This window comes from Anomalospiza imberbis, chromosome 6, assembly GCF_031753505.1.
Source record: "Anomalospiza imberbis isolate Cuckoo-Finch-1a 21T00152 chromosome 6, ASM3175350v1, whole genome shotgun sequence".
In the NCBI taxonomy this organism is placed as follows: Eukaryota; Metazoa; Chordata; class Aves; order Passeriformes; family Viduidae; genus Anomalospiza; species Anomalospiza imberbis.
In genome coordinates this window covers 53,376,016-53,395,001 of record NC_089686.1, presented here as the reverse complement: position 1 = coordinate 53,395,001, position 18,986 = coordinate 53,376,016, and the positions used below count along the sequence as shown (strand labels likewise).

The following is an 18,986-nucleotide window of genomic DNA, read 5'->3' as shown; positions in this document are numbered from 1 at the left end:
ATTCCTTTGCTTTCCTCTCTTCTTGTGGAAACGGTTTGCAAATCTTAAGCAATGATTTTTATGTCTTTTACAACAAAAAAGAAAACAGGATAGTTATCCAAAAGCTGTCTGAACTTAAGAAAATAAAAAAAAAACCCAACTGCTTGCTATTACAATACCGACAAAAAGTGTTAAGTCCATGGGAAATTTCTTACTACATTTTATAGCATGAGAAAAACCTCAGCCTTCAGTCTACATACAGGGTTGAAGAGGTTTCATCAGCTGTTTGGGAGTTCATATAACTGGATTTTTGGACAATCTGATACCGAAACATATTAGGCTATCTATGCAGTACCAAATTCCCACTCCTACACCCCTGGTAAGCACAGACCTGCCAAGATATTCTATAAAATCAGATTACAGTTTAAACAAATGCATTCATCTCAGAAGAGCTACACAGAACTCTAAAACACTAGGAAAAAAGAAAAATTATTTCATTTATCCATATTGCATGGCCTCTAGTGACTACAAGGGTGTGAAATTCTATCAAATTTGGTAAATTAAAAACTGTGCTGATAATCACAGCATCATGACATGTATATATGACAATGTGTGTGTTCCCCTGACCCACCCCAACCACTGAGCAAAGGGCAGCAGGTCACAGAGGTTACTCACCAGCCAGGGTGAGGAAATCCATACACAGCAAAAGTTGCAATCTCCAGAATCTTCAGTTAGGAAAGAAAAACCAAAACAAAAAAGTCAACACTTTACTTTATAAATCTGTGTTCCAGAAATTATGTAAGCTTCTTGACAAGAAACATTTTCAAGAGCTTTAAGCCACTAATTCAACTCACTTTAAAGCTCTGAATTGTCATATTTGCCTAGTTATTCTCCAAACTGACCAAATGTACACAGCATCCAATAGTGACTCATAAAAGGATACACAGTGAATACCATTAACCATGAATTTGACCTCATCTGTCAGGCTTTGACCAGATAATTATTATAATAGTTGGAAAATTTTTTTTTTAATTTAAAGAGAAAAGTGGTTTTAAACTATGAAACAGAATGCCTCATGCAATTATTCCAGGAGATTAATTTTTTCCAAATAAAATTTAAAAGGTTTCTTATCAGAAAAGCACTTTTTCCATGGATTTAAATAAGCCTATCTTCAGAACACAGACCCTAAGAGAACTATGTGCCACTATATAAACTTTCCAGCTACAGAAACCCACAACACTGGCTCATGTTGTTCAGCTCAGCAGATCAGTGTTGAAAAAAAGCAATCCCATCAGCTCTTGTAGTTCCCTAACCTCCCTAGCCAACAAATCCAAGAATGTGTAAGCGAACAAAGCACTTACCAGCAAAATGACAGTCAGAAGTCCATCAAATCTATTGCTTGGGTAAGACAAGTATCTTTTCAAGCCCATTGCTAAGACTTTCAGCAACATTTCCAGCAGATAGTACAGGATGAAGAAGCAGTTGATAGCCTACACCCCCCAAAGAAAAACAACCATTAGAATTCCTGACATCTCAGGGAACAGCAGTAACTGCATGGAATATTGTTGCATCTTACCCCCAGGAAGAAGTCATCTCTTTCAGACGGCTGCTTATCTGCATCCATCACCAAAACCACCTTAAACAAAAAATGTTTTATCAATCTACTGCTTTACTGCTACATTAAACAGATTTTTAAGCACAAGAACAGTCTTTCATGTTTTGCATAGACCTTTTCAAGCAGCTCAAAATACATTTTTAACTGCAAGTATTCCCTCTTAACACTTCACATGACTAAAAAGCATGCCAAAAACCCAACTACTAGAAAAAGCAGTTATTTAAAGAAAATTAAAGAACAAAAGCAGAAATTAAATTTGTCACAGAGAAAAACCAAAAAACAATGACAAAAAGAAAAAGAAAGAAAACCACTGTCCCACAACAAAAAAACCTTTACTTACACAAATAGAAATAATGTTTGCCAGGGCTATCACATTCCCCAAGTAGCCAAAGTAGGGATGGCCAAAGGCAAACTGCATTTTCTGCATAAAATGGGATTGGTACTCTGGACTGGGAGGGTGCTGAAAGGAACACAAAAGATTTGCTGAGTCACAAAGCATAAGCATTTTTTAAAATATACAATAATTTTTAAAACTCACCCCATTTCAAATTTAAAAAAACCCAGACAGTTTCAAAGCAAATCTTCAGGGCCACAGGCTAATTTTGACATTTCATCAGGAAAATGTTTTCCAGCTGTGGCTATTAACAGCAAGAGACCATTTCTGATTATGGCACAACACAAGGTAATGACAAAAAAGGAAGATAATCCAACCTCTCTCCAATGCCCCAAGCAGATAAACTAAACACCAAGCTACTATTTGTATACATCCCTTCCCCATTTTCCAATATTTAATTCAGAAGTCTTAGATACATGCAAATATAGAAGAGAACATTTCCTAACCCTCAAATAATTTAGTGTTTTGTTTTCTCTTTCTCTCTCTCCAAATGGAGAAAACTGCTTTCTGCCCATTTTCATCTGAACACTGAGAGAATCCACATTTTGGTCATCATTCAGGGATTGGAGGAAAGACTTTGAGCTATTTTTCCTGAACAACTCACTTTCAAATGCTGATAGAATAAGCAAAGATGTATTTTGTACATTTAACACCACCTAGCAATCCCAAACTAATGCTGTAAAAGTCCCCAGAGCAATTTTGTCTGTGGCTATAAAAGCTGCTCACAAAAAGCTTAAAAATCAGTGCCATGTGATCACACTTTGTGTTCACATGTTGCAAAGTTTGTTTACACACTTTATACTAGAGTACTCTCACTTATTTTTGCACAAGGCCAGAAAACTTCTAATGCTTTATAAATGATGATCACATACATACTTGCTTAATGGCATCTTTGTCTAGTTCTTCAAAGAGCTTCTGGAACTGGGCAGCTGACAGCTGGTCACAGGAGCAAATTTTGAGTGACTTCACATGAAAGAGAAACATTCAGATCAACATCTGCAATAGGAACATCTGCAAAGTTTGCCAAAACCCCTCAGACTACCTTGGAAATCTTGGAATAAAGACGTAATTCAAGCTGTTTGAGTAAGGTTCAATATTGCTCTGCTTTAACACAACACTGCCAAGTGACTGGAGGACATGTCTGGCCTTTTCTATTTTCCCTCTCTGGGATCACATGCTCTTTTGACTAACTTAAATTTTAGTCCCATGTAGCACTGCCACTATTCTGTTATGATCTAAGGAATGCTGCAACAGAGAGCAGATCTCTGGATTTGCTGGTCAGAATTGATAGTCACCAACATAAAGGCTAAGAAAATACAGTTCTTACTCTCATGATGGCTTGCTTGCAGCGAGAATCCATCTCAGCTTTCTGCAGCACCTGTAGTAAGGCCCCAACACTGACACAGGACCTATTTAAATGAAAATAGAACAGGCCCTGCTACAGATAACTTCATAGATGGCAAAATGAGCTGTTCCAAATGTGTTCCTGCCTCTTTCTTGTTTTGAAAAGCAAATGAAACTAGAAGTAGGAAAAAAGGAAACAGACCCTGTAAGAGTCACAAACAGTGTGTTAAGAACATCCAGTTACAGAAAAAATAAATAAATAAGATGAACAACAATCTGCCATTTTCAAGAATGGAACCTCAGTAAATACATTAAAACAAAACAAGATGACCAAAACTCTACTTTTCCAAGATCCTTCACTTACTGTTGTGCACTAGCAGGAGTCTCTTTCAGGGAAGACAGCACCTCAAACGCAGCCCGGATTCCCAGCCGCCTCCTGAGGAGGGAGGACTGAACTGATTTCTGAGCAGTAAAAACACCACAGAGGAAACAATTTACTCACACTTCAGGCACTACTGTGTCCTATGGCTAAATAATATACTGATCCTTGGGCACACATCCCAGATTTGTGATTAGAGATCAGAACAGGAGACTGCCCTAGGCCTCACTCCTTCCAAGAACTCTGTGTACAAGGAGGAAAGAAGCAAGTAAGAAAACAAGTCCTTGGAATTCAAGTAAACATGCAGGTTATGGTTTACTTTCAATTCTGGAGCACACAGGCATATGCCTCTTCCAGAGACACTGGCAACAGCAAAGCTCAAGCATTCACAGAAATTCATACTAGCATGCAAAGAGAAGAGTTAGAGAGCTTGTCCTACTCTAAATGCACAAATCCAGAGCTATGCTTTTTCATGGGTTTTTTAGTTACAGTAACCACTTTCAATCTCAGTTACTTTATTAGTAGTCAGATTATGTCATGCTGTCATGTAAGAAAGAAGAAAATTGAGAAAGAAGGGATGAAACAGAGGAGGAGGAAAGGATTACCAAAAATCCTTTCTACACCCATTCTTTTTACACACTCCTCTGCCACAAGAGGGTGGGGGCCATTCATTCTGAGTAATATTGCCTTGGGCTTATTATCCAACAAACTTCACCTTCTCTCTGGAACTCTACTAGAAAAGCTACTGGGCCAGTCTGGGTAAGACCTGGTCTAGTGGGAGGTATCCCTGCCCATGAATGATCTCTAAGGTCCCTTCCAATCCCTTAATATTCTATGATCTGCTACAGCAGCTATATAAACAGCAGATTTCCTTCACTTGTCCTTCACAGCCACTTGTCCTTGTTCAGTCATACAATAGTGCCTTTTTTTCTCCCTACAATAGTCAAAATTGCAAATCCACAGCATACTTGGAAATATGCAAGCAGGTAATTTTGTGACCAGAGGGGATCTAGCTGTAACAGAACATAAAGGGAAAAGTATCTGCATCAAAGAACATTTAGTACCTTAAAACTGTATCTGCAGCCAGAGTGGGAGGGCTCCTTTAATACACAGATGAAACTTAATTCTTCAAAGGTTCAAGGTTATGGCAGAACACAGAAATTAGGATTGCTTTACTCACCAGAAGATACCCTCGAAACTGGTTGTATATTATTGCTGTGAGCAAATTCATCAAAAACAAGTTGCCTATTGGAGAAGAAGAGGCAGTAAAATTTACTGAAAAATATCTGTTCCTCAAAGAAGTTTCAATGTATGCAGTAAATCAAATGTAAAACTTAAAGAGGGTTCATTTTCTTGTGTTTGATTTCCAAAACGTTTTTAATGTTTGAATATACTGTAATGTATCCGTTCCCCTGTGACATGTTACCAAGAAATTCCAAACCATAAGTACCTTCCATGAAAATGATCTCACAGACACTTTGCAATAACTGGAAGAATCACAAAAGTGAGAAATTCATGATTAAACTTTCCCAGAAAAATAAAACACTGTAGATGGTATTCACAAGTATCAAAGTTGAAGCGCATTGAAGACAAGAGGTAACTTACCTAATACAGTGAAGAGAATGAAGAAGATTGAATATGCTCGATTTTTAGAATATGCAGGTATCATCACTGTATCAAATTTAACAAAAATAGGAAATAATATTTTAATGCTTGAGATGCACAGTAGAGACCTCTACAAACTTTTGGTAATTGGTAAAAGCTCTCATACAGCCAGATTTTAGAGTGGCATATATAATTACACCACAGAAAGGCAAGAATCAAGTTACTAAAGGCATGAAAAAACTTTACACAACCTTTCTCTAGCCATACTAAGAACCAGCAGCTGAAAGAATGGTTACAGTAGTCTGAACAGAGCAATCTTACTCTGTTGTTCTTCAGAAAGAGAGACAACAGTTATTTCTGAAAGACTGCTCACCATCAGGATTATTTGCAGTAGTCAGCAGGACCAGCAGTGATGTCAGGGACTCCGGTAAATTCCGGAAATACACCACCCACTCCTTATCCTGCTGGTTGTCCTAGGCAAAGATGTGTTCATTGTTATGAAAAATACCAAGGAATCACTGTCTTACCAAGGAAGGGGGAAAAAAGTTTTAATTTTTTAACAATTAACATCAGTCAACAATCAATTTCTTACACACAAGAAATCAAATCTTAATCAAATCTACCCTGTGGAAAAAGCAAAAGCCAAACATAAAAATTAAGAGAATGTGTATGAATACAGAGCAATCACATCACTTATTAACAGCAATTAAAAAACACAAGAACAGGAAGGTCCACATGAAGTTATGTCTTGTTAGCACCTCAGACCCAGGAAGAACAATCATGCCACAAACTGACAGTATGGGACTCAGAACTTTCATCAAAAACACACTGGGAGGCTGATCTTGGATGCTTGAATCCTCCACATATTTTTTTCTTCTGGAGGTCAAGAAGAGACAGATAAAAAAATGATGCAGAGTGCAAACAACACAAACATGAGTCAGGCAGCACAGGACAAGCAGCTCTTGAATCTGCTGCAAAGACTAGAATATGTAACCCTAGAGGACATATACAAGACAATGCAAAGAGTCATGAATTTCATTAATAAAATAAAATGTTAGATAAAATGCCATGTTAGATAAAATTACTTTGTATGGATGTCAGAGCAGCACACCAAAATAGGAAAGTCCACTCTCTAATCTGTTATTTTTTGCCTCAATGTACACACATGTGATTGGTTTAGGTATACAAGTTATAAATACACATCTGCTGGGAAAGCTCATAGCTGAAATTAGATGTGACAAACAGAGATAATACAAAGGTCCAGAAGGCAACTAGCAGTGGGAAAACAGGCATCTGCTTCTAATTCCAAAGGTTCTAAATCATGGGAATTCAGGGAATTTGCAGATCATGAGGAAGACTAGAAGCTGGCACAAGTGCAAAGTGCAGCAGAAATGAAGGTGCAAAACTGAGATTAAGGACGGGACCAAAATTACTGGGAGAAGTATGCAAGAAATTTTTGTGTTTACAGCAATATATTTACAGAAGGCCTTAAAAAGTAAGAATTAAAAAACCCACAAATAATCTGAGTGTGATAAATTAAGTTTCAGGAAGTCTAGAAGAGAAGGAACATATCAAGATTACCGAAACACAAAAATTATTTTAACCACAAAATTTCAATTTTACTTTTCAGAAGCAGGAAGAGAAAAACGAGAGGAAAACCCAAAGGGATCAAAAACCAAAACTACTACAGGCAAAAACCTACCAGGCCATGGCCTGGTAGGAATACCAGTACTGAAAGGCGAGAAAACACAGAAGAAACTAAAGTTAGCAAAAAGCTAGATAGAGAATAGAAAAAAAATAAATGAATGATAATATAAATGAAAGAGTGATAAGAGCTTTGAAGACAGAACAGCACAGAAGGTTTCAGCAAAAGCAGAGAAGCTAACTCAAGGGATTAAACTGGGTAAATACATAAGGAAGTCTCCTGCATACATGATACTATACACATGTAAGAGCTCTCCAAATGGACTTCAAACTTATCTCAGCATGTCTGACAACGTGACCTTTTTCAGGGAAAATAAGTTTCACTAGTCTGACTATAAAACTAGACAAGAAGCAGCTGTGCAAGTACAGAAAAAAGGCACCCAGAGCTACCAAAGCAGCCAGAGAATTGATTACCTTTGTTCGAGCAAAGAGCAGCATGGCAAACATGGTGAAGAGAGACAGATGAACAGCCAGTAGTAGAAGAACACTGTTGGAAAGTAAATATATCAAAGTATTAACAGTAACTTTATCTTAGGCTTAAAATCCTCTACTGAAAATGCGAAATTATGCCATATAAAGAAAACAAGGGGTGTTTTTAAGAAGTTATATGGAGATTACAGGAGGAGATGTGAGTTTTGATACAAACTAAAAATCACATTTATGTGCCTCAGTTTTTCCCTTACAAAAGGGCTTAGAAAAGCAGAATCAAAACCTCCCACTCAACTAGCATTTAAAAACCTATGTCACACACACAGTCATGTCAAAGTCTAGACATCCTGTACAGACTAAAGGGAAATCAAAAAGTTACCAGCATCTTCACTCCCTGTGACCTGATCTCACTGAGCACTTAGCTACCCGATCCAGAAGGAAGCTGCTCAGATGCCCCACACCAGAACTCAAAGGATAACAACCTGCCTGCTACCAGCCATCCTGTGAAAAGATGTTTTCTGTGCTATAACCCACCTCATCATTTCAGGCAATGTGCTGTTGATACTTTTTAACGTTTTCTTCATCATAGAAGAATTCTGAAGGAGAAAGAATGGGCGAAGGATTCTTCTTATTCTCACACTCTGCAAAAAACAACAGATCAGGCACTGAGTTCCTGCAAGATTGGCAGCTCAAATACTTTGAATGCAAGTTTGTCAGAAAGCACTGGACACACACATCAACTAAGCCAACAGTGGAACAGAAAAAGAACTGAGCTCTGCTCTTCTGAGCTCACAAAATACCAAAAAAGATTCCACACCTCATTAAAAATGAGGAGAGATTGCTTTAAAAACACACATTGACATTTCAATAGTCTCATCAGGCCACTAATTGGAAACAATCTAACTTTACTGCTCAGTAGGTGTAACAATCTGGCAAGAGATGGCATTTTTGTATTTTCTGCCAAGCTCCGTTTCAAGAAAGGGATTAATAGAGAGCTACTTTCCATAAAAACAAATGTATATTCTAAAAATAAGTGCTTAACTTCAATTTTCAGACTGCTTTATAACTAAAGGGCCTGCTAATTACTTAGCAATTTCTGTCTCTGACAAGACTCAAGCTGCAAGTGCTTTTTTTTCCCACAACACTGCAGTAAATAATCTTTTTGATTCTTGCAGTCAAGACATTTGCAAGCCTTCAAGTTATTCCTGTCACTTATTTGCTACTTCAAGTGTTTCAGCGTCTTGCATTTTAGGATCAGTCTTCTGTGGGCCACACTTAGCAGCAAAAAAAACCCATAAAAATCACTTTCTTTATTTCAATGCTCTTGTTCATCCATCCCAGCAGTTCAACTGCTCCTTCTGCCACTGCTGTGTTGGGAGAGTCCTGTTCAAACTCCCTCTCCACTATCACACCTCAAAATTTCACATTTTAAGATCATGTGTCTCATTCACTTCCCAGCATTTTTACCACGTTAGTGTTTTTATAACAAGGATTGCAAATGCACAACAACTAATTTAATGTAAATCTGTGGCAGACAAAACCAACTGGGAGAGTGCAGTACTACATCAAGGAGAGCACTTCCAGAACCATTTCCAAACCTGATGCTCCTCTCAGGGCACAACTGTTTTGAACCCAGCACACCTTCAGGTTGGAAAGCAGATGTTAAACTACCTGATTACCTTTTTCTTATACTTCACTACAGAGGCTTTGCCATTCAGTCAAGTTAAGCATATAATTCTCCAACTGCACAACAAAATTGGTGCCAGGCAATGAGTTTTCCCTGCACTCTTCAACTGCTGGCAAACAAAAGCAATGAGGGCTATTTAATTTTACCAACAAACACAAAATTTACATTAAGAATCAAACAACATTCTTTGCTAAGCTACATTACACTAAACTTTTTCTGTGCTTAAGTGAATTATCCAGCTATAAAAGACCAAAGTAAAGCTGTTCTTACCTCTTTGCAGAAAAAACTCAGTGACACAATCCAATCAGCAAGGGAAACAATTAATGTCAGTATATATGCCATTAGCCATTTATTTTTCCAAAATTCTTTCCATCCAATTAAGTAACTCTGGACAAGTGAAAAAAAAAAGAACAATCATAACTTACTTTAATAACAAAATCCAATACCCTAATAAGTCAGCACCATTTTTTTCCCCAAGTATCTGCAATTTTACATTAGTGTTCTTAAAAAGCTCTCCAAAATCCAAACAAAAATATGTTGTTGAGAGATTTTTTTTCTACAAGAACTAAATAAAGGTCAGCAAAAGTAAAAGGTGCACAAAGGCCACACGAGAGAAATCCTTTGAATGCAAGAAAATTCTCCACTTAATAAACATAAAAAAGGGATTTTTCAGAAATAAGTATCCAAAGAAAGGTCAGTTTCTGACAACTTTTATTTTGTGTAAATGAACTGACACATATTTATTATATACCCTGATTTTATAGCCTAATACAAGCAGCTAAGCCAAAACACTTGCACTCTCAGCAAAATTTATTTCACTCAATTAGGAAAATTAGGTTAAAAAAAGGGAATAAATGTCTTAAATATACACTTGCTAATATCTCCTGAAATGAGGCTCTAATAAAGCAAGGAAATTTCATCTTGCAAACTCAAGATCTGAAAAACAATTCTACCACACACCTACTGCTTAATTCAGTACCAGATGAAGGAGATGCTCACCTTGACAGACACATCAATCACAAACACCAGGAAGCAGAGCAGCTCCATGCTCTCCGTGAGGCCACAGGGAGGATTCCAGGTGGGAAGGCGGTACCGCACATCCGACGTGACAGTGAGTGAGGAAGGCTCTTCAATGAAAGCCAAAGCCAAGATTACAGTAATGGTTAAGCTTAAAATCCTGTTTGGACAGAGATTAAATCAAAAATAAAACCAAGAAAACCATTAAAAAAACATACAAAAAACCACCACCCCAAAACAAACCCCATAAAACAGCCACTAAATGAGTCAAAATAATAACAAAATACTTACAGTAAAGCAATTTTCTTTGAAGTAAACCAAGCTTTATGATACCATATTTCACTCAAATGGGTTAGACCACAAGGCAGCACTTGACTAGCATGTTGTTGCCTGCACTGGAGATGTAACTGCTGGCCACCAAGTAACCTGAGGTGGTGTCCTTTTGAAACTAAGAGCAGCAAACAATCTTGCTGGTATCCAACATGTTTAGAAACAGACACTTTGAAAACTCTTAAGGCACAGTGCTTTAAATCATGCTAATTAGTCCACTCATGCAACAGTCCTGTGGCTGTTTCCAAAGAGCCATCTACGTCATCATACTTCCATAAAGTTTTCTGCTTTCTGCTTCTATCATGTTCACATGTGGTCATAAGAACTTACTTGCTTCCCAGAATAAGTTCTTATAAAGGTAAAAACACAATTACCTAATTATCTAACAAGTAAGAAAGAGGAAGAGTAGTTTTTCAGGAAGACTAACTCCTAAACAAAAAAGCAAAGAGAATAACCAAGTTCTTACCACTGGCAAGTCCTGGAATAGTACCATCGATAAAGCCACAGGGATTTGGAGTCTACACGGTGATTTATAGATCGGTACTGAAGGCAGGAAGCAAAAAGGCTAATTCAAAAATTACATTCAGTCTGTCTCAAAAGCAAAGATCAAGTGACCAAAGCAAACCCAATTAGTACATGTTATTAATTATTAAAGTATCAGGTCACCCATGACCACAGAGGTACTCTACCTGTGTGAAAAGGGCAAGATTGTAAAGAAGTTCTGCTATCTCAAGACCACAGAGCTGCTCAGATAATTAAACTGTGTGCCAGTCATCTCAAGCAAGCACTGTCATCATTTCAAATAACAGCATTTGTAATAATTCGGTGACTATTCTATGTACTTGCCAAAATGGTCCACCCACTTAATTCCCCTCTCCAACATTCATTTCACTCATGGATCTTCTTTTGTCTTTCTTTTCCAACAGGCCATAAGATGCAAACAAATTAATTCTGTATAGAAGAGACCGCAACCTATGTCTTTGAATAAAATATGCTTCCAGATCAGGAAGTGCATGTGATTCTTAAGGAATCCCCAAAATATGTCCCTCCTCTGTGACAGCTCCTGGGCTGTTCTCACTCTGTCCCTGCTGAGTAGATGCTTCCAGAAAGGTGGCCACACCTTAAATACATCTGTCCCCCAGAAATCTCCTAACCAAAAGCCATCTAGATGCAACGAGAGAGCTCAAGAACTGCCCTTCAGCATTCCCTCTGCCTGGGAGAAAACAGGATCTAGGAACCTGCAGTGATGGCCAGTAAAGGAGAGACAAAGAGGGAATCAAGACTTCCAAAGGCACCAAGTTCAGCTGAAGCTGAAGAGCTCCAGCTTCACACTTGAAGCCAGCCTTAAACTCTTGAGCTTTTGCCAGCTCTTATTATGTGCAAGTAGTCAGATTGAGAGGCAAAGTACAGGGTTTACTCAAATCATTTCTCTTAGCAGTAGATTAGTCACTAGCAAAACACCCACAATCAAACCAACACAAACAAATAAACAAACAAAAAAACACCATGAAAATCACTCCACAAAACAGCATGTCTTCTGAAACCCTCAAAGAGATTACTTCATTTCGGGGAAAAATATATTTCTCCTAGGCAGAAGTTCACTGAGCCTTGCATACCACAGGAATTTGGAATTCTGATTTTGCTTTGTGAATTGAGATGGTGGATTACAAATGTTGCCTGAACACAGAAGAACTTAAAAACTGGCAGAGTGTGTCACAAACATCCAGCATAGGAAGAATAACAGCTAACAAAAAAATTTTTACTTACTTGTATTGCATCTTCAATAAATACTATAGCTTGGTTTATATAAAGGTCATTATCAGCTCCAGCACCTATGAAGTAAAAAAGAAATAAAAATCACTTGCTGTATTTTGGATAAAACCACTTATCAGTTAACAGAAGGTGCACAATCATGGTTCTCACGCAAAGGGCACTGTACACACAGACAAAAAAATAGAGTTCCTGCCACATCTACTCTCAGCAGCACTGTGCATTACATTAAATAAGTCATAATATCAAACACATCATGCACCTTTCTGTGTTTTGTTAAAAGGTTCTCTTTTAGGTTTAAGTAGCCAGATTACACTGGTAGTTAAGTATCACAAAACTACACAGAGACAAGTCCTAACAGGCAAAATAATTGAGATTCAAATTGTTCTTTGACAGAGTGTACAGTCAAGCGAAGCCAGGAAAATCAGGCACTACTATTATAGCAATTTTTATTTTTGTTTAATAAAGATACTGCGGTCTAGAGTGATCTTGTTCCTCCAAGACCAACAGGAACCCCCAGTCATATGAGAACTCAATTAAGTGCTTTTTAAATTTGTTCCTGGAGTTACTATTACCATACCAAACAGATCAAAGCTCAAGACACAGCAAGGGGTGAAAGAATACATTTTGAAATAAAACACCACTAAATTAGTTAGTATGACACTTTTCAAAGCCCATAATTAAGAAGTCTATGTGAAGATAGACACATAAAAAATAAAGGGCAGCCACTTGTGTTTACTTGAAGTAAGACCTTTCAGGAACTAACCCGGCAATTAAGCCAAAAAGAGAAATAAAGGTAGTTAAGGTCAAAATAAGGAAGGAAAAAAAAAAGGAGACAAAAAACTGAGGGAGACTCCAGATATGAAAAAGATATGCTAGCGTAGCCTTCCAATAGAGGGGAAGAGTCCCAAGGAGCACTTCATACCATCTCCACCCAGGAGACAGCAATCACAACCCAGGATACAACAGGAAAGAGTCCATCCCAGCAGCACCACAATGCCCTCCTCCACACACCAAGCAATGCCAAAAACAACTCTGATCAGAGTCACAGACAATTTTATGTTCCACGTGATTCAGCAGCATCTATTTCCTACAAATACTGCAAACGGTTTTTAAATGTCACCCTTTATCTGAGCATCAGCAACAACAGTTTTTACTGATCCTGATACAAACCATGGCACAAGAAAGATCTGATCATAAACAGGAGACAAGCCAGGTTAATGCAGTAACGACATTCTTTTTTTAATGACATCTCACACAAGTTGCTTTAAAAAAAAAGTTGCTTAAAGGAACGATTACCTAAAAGGATTGCAATGACAGCAAAAGCTTTAGGTACTTGAAGCACACAGCAAGCCACTAATGTTGATGCCAAGGATTTTGGAAGGGCAGAATCTAAGTGACTGTTCATAGTATAAAAATAAAATAGGGAAATTAGACAAAAATGTTTACTATAGCAATTTCTCCATGCATTCTACCATGGATATCCAACTTATTCTGCAACTCTTAGTCACAGCAAGTGACACTTAGTCACAAGCGATGATTAAAGCACGGCTCGCTTTGGGCACACAGAATCCATCCGAGACCCCGCTGCACTTCTGGAACTGCACGAAAGACCAACAAAAAGTGAAGGCTCCCTTAGGTGACGCAATGTCCCGAAAAGAGAGAACCTGAGGTCTCCAAAGGATTCCATCCTGGGGGAATTGAGATGTCAGACCTACGACAGTCACCGGGTCCGAGAAAACCTTGTCAGCACTTGAGAGGAAAACCCTAAAATTACATAAGGAACTAAAGAAGCCTGGGGCTGTAGCAGCAGTGCAAGGCTCGCACCTGAACCCAGTGCTACCGGCTCCCCCAGAGCCGTCCCCGCCGGAGCTGCCGGGAGCAGCCCGGGCAGGGCAGCCGAGCCCCGCCGAGCCCCGCAGCAGCCCGGGGAGCTTCCTGCCCCTCCCGCTCCCGGGAGCGCCCCAGCTCTGCGGGAAAGGCGAGAGCTCCACCCGCTCCAGCGCCCCGGGCACTCACCGTCCTCGCCGGCCGAGCGGGCACCGCCGCGCTCCCGCCACAACCCCCGGCCCGCCCGCCAGCGCCGCGGGGGCAGCAGCGGCTCCTCCTCAGCGCCGGCCTCCATCGGCACCACCGACCGCGCTGCCGCCGCGCCGCCGCCGGACTGCGATGGGGCAGGACGGGGCGGGAGGGAGGGGACCGGGGGCGGGACGGGAGCGGGGCTCGGCCGGCCCCGGGCGGCTCCGCCCGCCGCATGTGACCGGCTGCGAGGGAGAGCGGGATCTGCGGCCCCGCCGGGCTCCTCCCGCCGGACGCGGCGCTGCCCCGGCCTTCGCCCCCCTGGGCGCCATTTCCCGCCCGCTCCTGGCTGCTGGAGCCGGCGGCGTGTGCGGGAGAAAAGTGTCGGGTTTTCACATGCCACGCGTCATTCATGGATTAAAAAATACATCCCCGGTAAGGAGTTGCATCTTTTTTCGCCTCAGGCTAGTTGCAGGCTCCTGGCTGGGTGCCTCAGGGCAGCTGCAGGGCTGCTTCTCGCATATATCACAGTCCTAAATAACCATTTACATCCCTGGTCGCAGAAAGTACTTAATTTGTATTTAATCACGTAGGCATTCCATAAGCAGCCCTGAACTTCACTCGTGTTGCTGTCACTGTTAAAGATGCTTCACTTGTGCTATTTGCCCACTTTTCTCACGGTCCCCTTCACACGCCCTTCCACTGGTCAGTTTCATACAGCTGCAATTTCAAAAGAGGCGTCAGGACAATTTGCCAACGCTTTTCTGCCGCATACTGGGATCTGTGGCAGCATAAGGATGAACACAAGAGTTTATCAATCCCTCATTTTAGTACTCCAGCTTGGGAAGTAAAAGTAGACCTATCCTTTGCTCTTTAATTGAAAGCTACATGTTGTTTATCAAACGGGGTGCTCTTCAGTGAATATTTTACACATTTACTAGTCAAGACTGTTATAAAGGTGACTCTTAATTGTAATAACTAGTTGAATTGCAAATAAAATCATGGACCAGGGAGCAATGTTCACTGTGGACAATGGTGTTGTGATAGGCCAGCTCTCTTTCAGGGAGCTGGTGGTATGTAGGGAAAACAACAAGCTATTAGTCATGATGTGTCAAATTCAGCCAAATGACAAAAAAATTATTGGTCTCTAAGGGCCACCTTTATTTAACTCTGAGAGGAACATGTATAATTTTATATATGTTTGATAAATAGCAATGGGGTAGCTTTTGCTTTCATCTGCAACACTGACTTCCAAATAAGTCAGGGTAAGATCCAGCTGAAGATAAAAACAAAAACTCTTTGATGTTATCTTTACCATAATGGTTGTGCAATGGATTGACCTGGGCTGCTCCATCACTCCCCTCCTGAGCTGGATATGGAGAGAAAATATGAAATAAGGGCAGGGAGAGGTCACTCACTGAATACCACCATAGGCAAAACAGAATCTACATAGCAAAATTATTTGAATTTATTACCAATCATAACAAAACAGGATAATGAGAAATAAAGCAAGTCCTAACGACAACACACCCCTCCCTCCTTCCTGGGCTAAATTTATTCCTGATTTTCTACCCCTCTCCCTCAGTGGCGTAGTGAGGCAGGGCATGGTGTTATGATCAGTTCTTGTTGCTTCTGCCACTGCTTCCTCCTCAGGGCAATGAGTCCTTCCCCTCCTTCAGCGTGGCGGTTTCCCTCCCACAGAGAACAGTCCTCCACAAACTTTTCCAACACAAGTCCTTCCCATGGGCTGCAGATCTTCAGGAACAGCCCGTTGTGGGTTTCCTGCAGTGCCACAAATCCTACTGGGACACCTCCTCCAGCATGGGCTCCTCTCTCCACAGGTCCCTCCCAGGACCCTGCTCCAGCATGGGCTTCCCACAGGTTCACAGCCTCCTTTGAGCATCCCCCTGCTCTTTTTAGAGAAAAAAATTTGGATTCAAATGAACTCTTCCTTGCCTTTGTCGTAATGATGTAAATCCACAATACTAAACTCCTTCTCACCATGATATCAAAAGACTTATAAGAAGAATGTAAAACAATTGCTTTAACTTTACCTGATCAGTCTCTAACTGTAACACATATGCTAACATCTTGCAGTAAGCTCACCTCTCCACAGCATCTTGCTAATGTGCAAGTTAATGCTTTTGGAGAGCAGATTGCAGAATCTCAAGAAAAGTTAGGTAAAACTGTAGCGGCGCATTTCGGTGGGGGGAAGCCCCCGGGGGTGTTGGGTACTACAAATGGCGCCCAAGTCCGGGCTCGAGGATCAACGACCCTGAGACCACCACCGCCCTGCCAGTACAGCGCAGAACCCCGTGGAACACCGCTTCAGCACCGCCTCCAGCACCGCGGAGTGGCCACGCGGAGTCGCAGCCACGGCCTCGTGCGGCCCTGTCACCACTGTGCAGATGCCCTGCAACCCCACCACCACCAGCCGTCATGGGCCCAGGCCCTGGCGCAGCCCTGGCCCGCCGCGACCCCGCCGCTGCACGCACGCGCCCCAGCACCCAGAGAAGCCGCGCGGAGCGCACCCCACCCCCTGCCTGGCAGTGGTGGGGAGCACCCTTCAGAGCGGGCGGACCGTGCGGAGTGCCGAGCCCAAGCAGTTGATGCCCTGGACCACAGCCGCGGCGAAAGCCCACCAGTTTCCACAAGGGAGCCACCAGACAACCCAGGCACCGCACCCCCCAAAACTGCTTTTGTCAGTTCTGTGACCTCCTTCCTCAGTCTTACTCTCTCCCTCCCTTGCTGCCTCTTCTCCCTAACTTCATCCCTACCCCACCTTCCCCTAAACAAAACCCCTAGAGTATCCAACACATCCACGACCACATGTCAGCCAAGATGGCTCCAGCCATATGGCATAGCACCATCTTCTACTTTCTCCTTTCCTAAATCCCTTTCTTCCTGCATTTTCTCCCCCATGCTCCGCCCCTTCCCTGTCTCTCATGAACCAACCCCCCTTCAGCTCCTGATTCCCACCTTCTGCCTTCCAAATCCCACAGGGTGGGAGCTGGAATTGGGGAAGAAGCTGAGAAACCAAAACCCAAAGCTAAAATAATTTTGTAATACCAGTTTTAACAGCCTTGTATATTTAGCTGAATTGGAAATTGTACTTCATGATCTCCTTTTCCTGTTATTCCAAGAGCAGGATGATATCCTTCTCTGCAATCCATACCCCTTTTTGCTTATTTTTGGGTAGTTCACTGGGAGCAAACTGCTCGAAGGCGCAGGGTACCCCGAAAAGATTTTTCTTTTGCAGAGTCCCTGGCTCCCCGTAACCTCCCCACTTCCCAATCCCTATCCACTTGTTCTAGCTGAAAAGATCTCGTCAGCTAGAACTTTTATCCTAAAACCCTCTAACCTTTTTATCATTCTTATCCCATACCTCTCTTCTCTCCATTTCCCTCCCATCCCCGTGAAGTAGTTTTTACAATTATGCTTTTCTAGTTTAAGTGTGTGTTCATATTGCAGATTGTCTGTCCTGTTTTCAGTTTTAGAAAGCAGGGGCCTGTCAGGTCACAAGGGTAGATCCAACAAGAAGCAGTTTTCAGTTGTTTCTTGAATAGCGAGGGTTCAGATAGTATTAGACTGCTGGACCAAAATCGCTTTTGGGTTTATGCTGTCCTCAGTAGGTTCTGAGGGTGACTGATAACCTAAAATGGTGTCTGGGAAAGTATTTTGCGATTTTTGTGGTGAATAACCCCTACCTCCACATTCCCATGGGTCCCAGAGAGCCGGGGGGGAGGGAAGAGTAGGGAGGGGGGAGCGGGAGTCATCCCTCACGCCCTGCCTCCATTTTCCCATGGGCCCCGGAGATCCAGGCGGGAGGGAAAAGGAGGGAGGGGGGGATGACCTAAAACCGGGGGTCTTCTGGGTTAAACCGGTTGGAAGGTGTAAGCAGTGGTAAAGCTCAGATCCAAGGGTGAGAATCTGAGGCCACAAACCCGTCCAGAGTCTGGGGGGCTCCAGGTGATTAAGCAGTTGTAAAGCTCAGATCCAAGGGTGAGGATCTGAGGCCACAAACCTGTGCGGAGTCCAGGGGGCTCCAGGTGTTTTCCTGTCCCTGAGAGGGGGAACAGAAGTCGACACCATAGCCTAAAACTGGGGGCTGTGGTGGTCTGAAAAGCCAGTTGGAAAAGGTAAGACACCATTGGGCCAGTCACGCTGAAAAGGCCAATCCCAAAACTCTCATATGAGCTTAGTGCCAAAGGCTGAAGCCCTTAAAGCACTCGCCTATGCTTTAAATTCACTTAAAAATCTGCAATATGGACCGACATAAGCTGTTTATTACAATTAAATACTCATTTTATCTTTATACTGTGTTAATACCCTTTCAGAACTGAACAATACCTCCCACCAAAGGCAAACAGCGTCAAATGGACTGTTTATAGTGTATTCAATTTATCATCACTGCAATTGTACTTATTTTATGCTGTAAAACTGTGTAATCACTGCTTCATTTTTAAATTGTTAATGGTCATAATTCTCTTCATCTTTTTTCTAACAAAAAAGGGTGAATTGTGGTGTTATATTTTAGTTAAATGGTATGCTCTGTCTCACCCCTTGAAAATGTATGGTTTATTCCAAGCCTGTGATCCTCCCCTGCAGTATCCTGTGCCTGTAATCCCATTGGCCCGATCTGTTCCGCGCCCACTTTGAATCTCCCTGTTCAGTGTGCCAGGGGGATGTTTTGGTCTCTCTTCGACGGCTCTCC

The 18,986-nt window shown here is 41.5% G+C and overlaps 1 protein-coding gene across 6 annotated transcripts in view; it reads right to left on the bottom strand.

Moving 5' to 3' along the window:
- The window catches only part of TPCN2 (two pore segment channel 2), a 53,270-nt gene extending 38,381 nt beyond the window's left edge, over positions 1-14,889 (bottom strand). For 4 of the 6 annotated variants that reach the window (XR_011000268.1, XM_068194203.1, XM_068194201.1 and 1 more), the window contains exons 1-18: positions 14,273-14,423; positions 12,251-12,315; positions 10,950-11,026; positions 10,136-10,313; positions 9,407-9,523; positions 7,984-8,090; positions 7,435-7,507; positions 5,690-5,789; positions 5,317-5,382; positions 4,892-4,956; positions 4,776-4,811; positions 3,697-3,794; positions 3,316-3,397; positions 2,865-2,951; positions 1,935-2,054; positions 1,556-1,615; positions 1,341-1,469; positions 655-704 (exon numbers count right to left, since the gene is read on the bottom strand). Coding sequence is in view for 5 of the 6 variants with exons in the window: in XM_068194203.1 (XP_068050304.1) it covers positions 655-704; positions 1,341-1,469; positions 1,556-1,615; positions 1,935-2,054; positions 2,865-2,951; positions 3,316-3,397; positions 3,697-3,794; positions 4,776-4,811; positions 4,892-4,956; positions 5,317-5,382; positions 5,690-5,789; positions 7,435-7,507; positions 7,984-8,090; positions 9,407-9,523; positions 10,136-10,313; positions 10,950-11,026; positions 12,251-12,315; positions 14,273-14,378 (1,616 nt within the window). In the remaining variant the exon portion in view is untranslated. Of the gene's footprint in view, positions 1-654; positions 705-1,340; positions 1,470-1,555; positions 1,616-1,934; positions 2,055-2,864; positions 2,952-3,315; positions 3,398-3,696; positions 3,795-4,775; positions 4,812-4,891; positions 4,957-5,316; positions 5,383-5,689; positions 5,790-7,434; positions 7,508-7,983; positions 8,091-9,406; positions 9,524-10,135; positions 10,314-10,949; positions 11,027-12,250; positions 12,316-14,272; positions 14,424-14,861 lie in introns of those variants that run through there. The other 2 variants (XM_068194206.1, XM_068194205.1) reach the window with 2 other exon arrangements.
- Between the last annotated feature and the right edge of the window lie 4,097 nt (positions 14,890-18,986).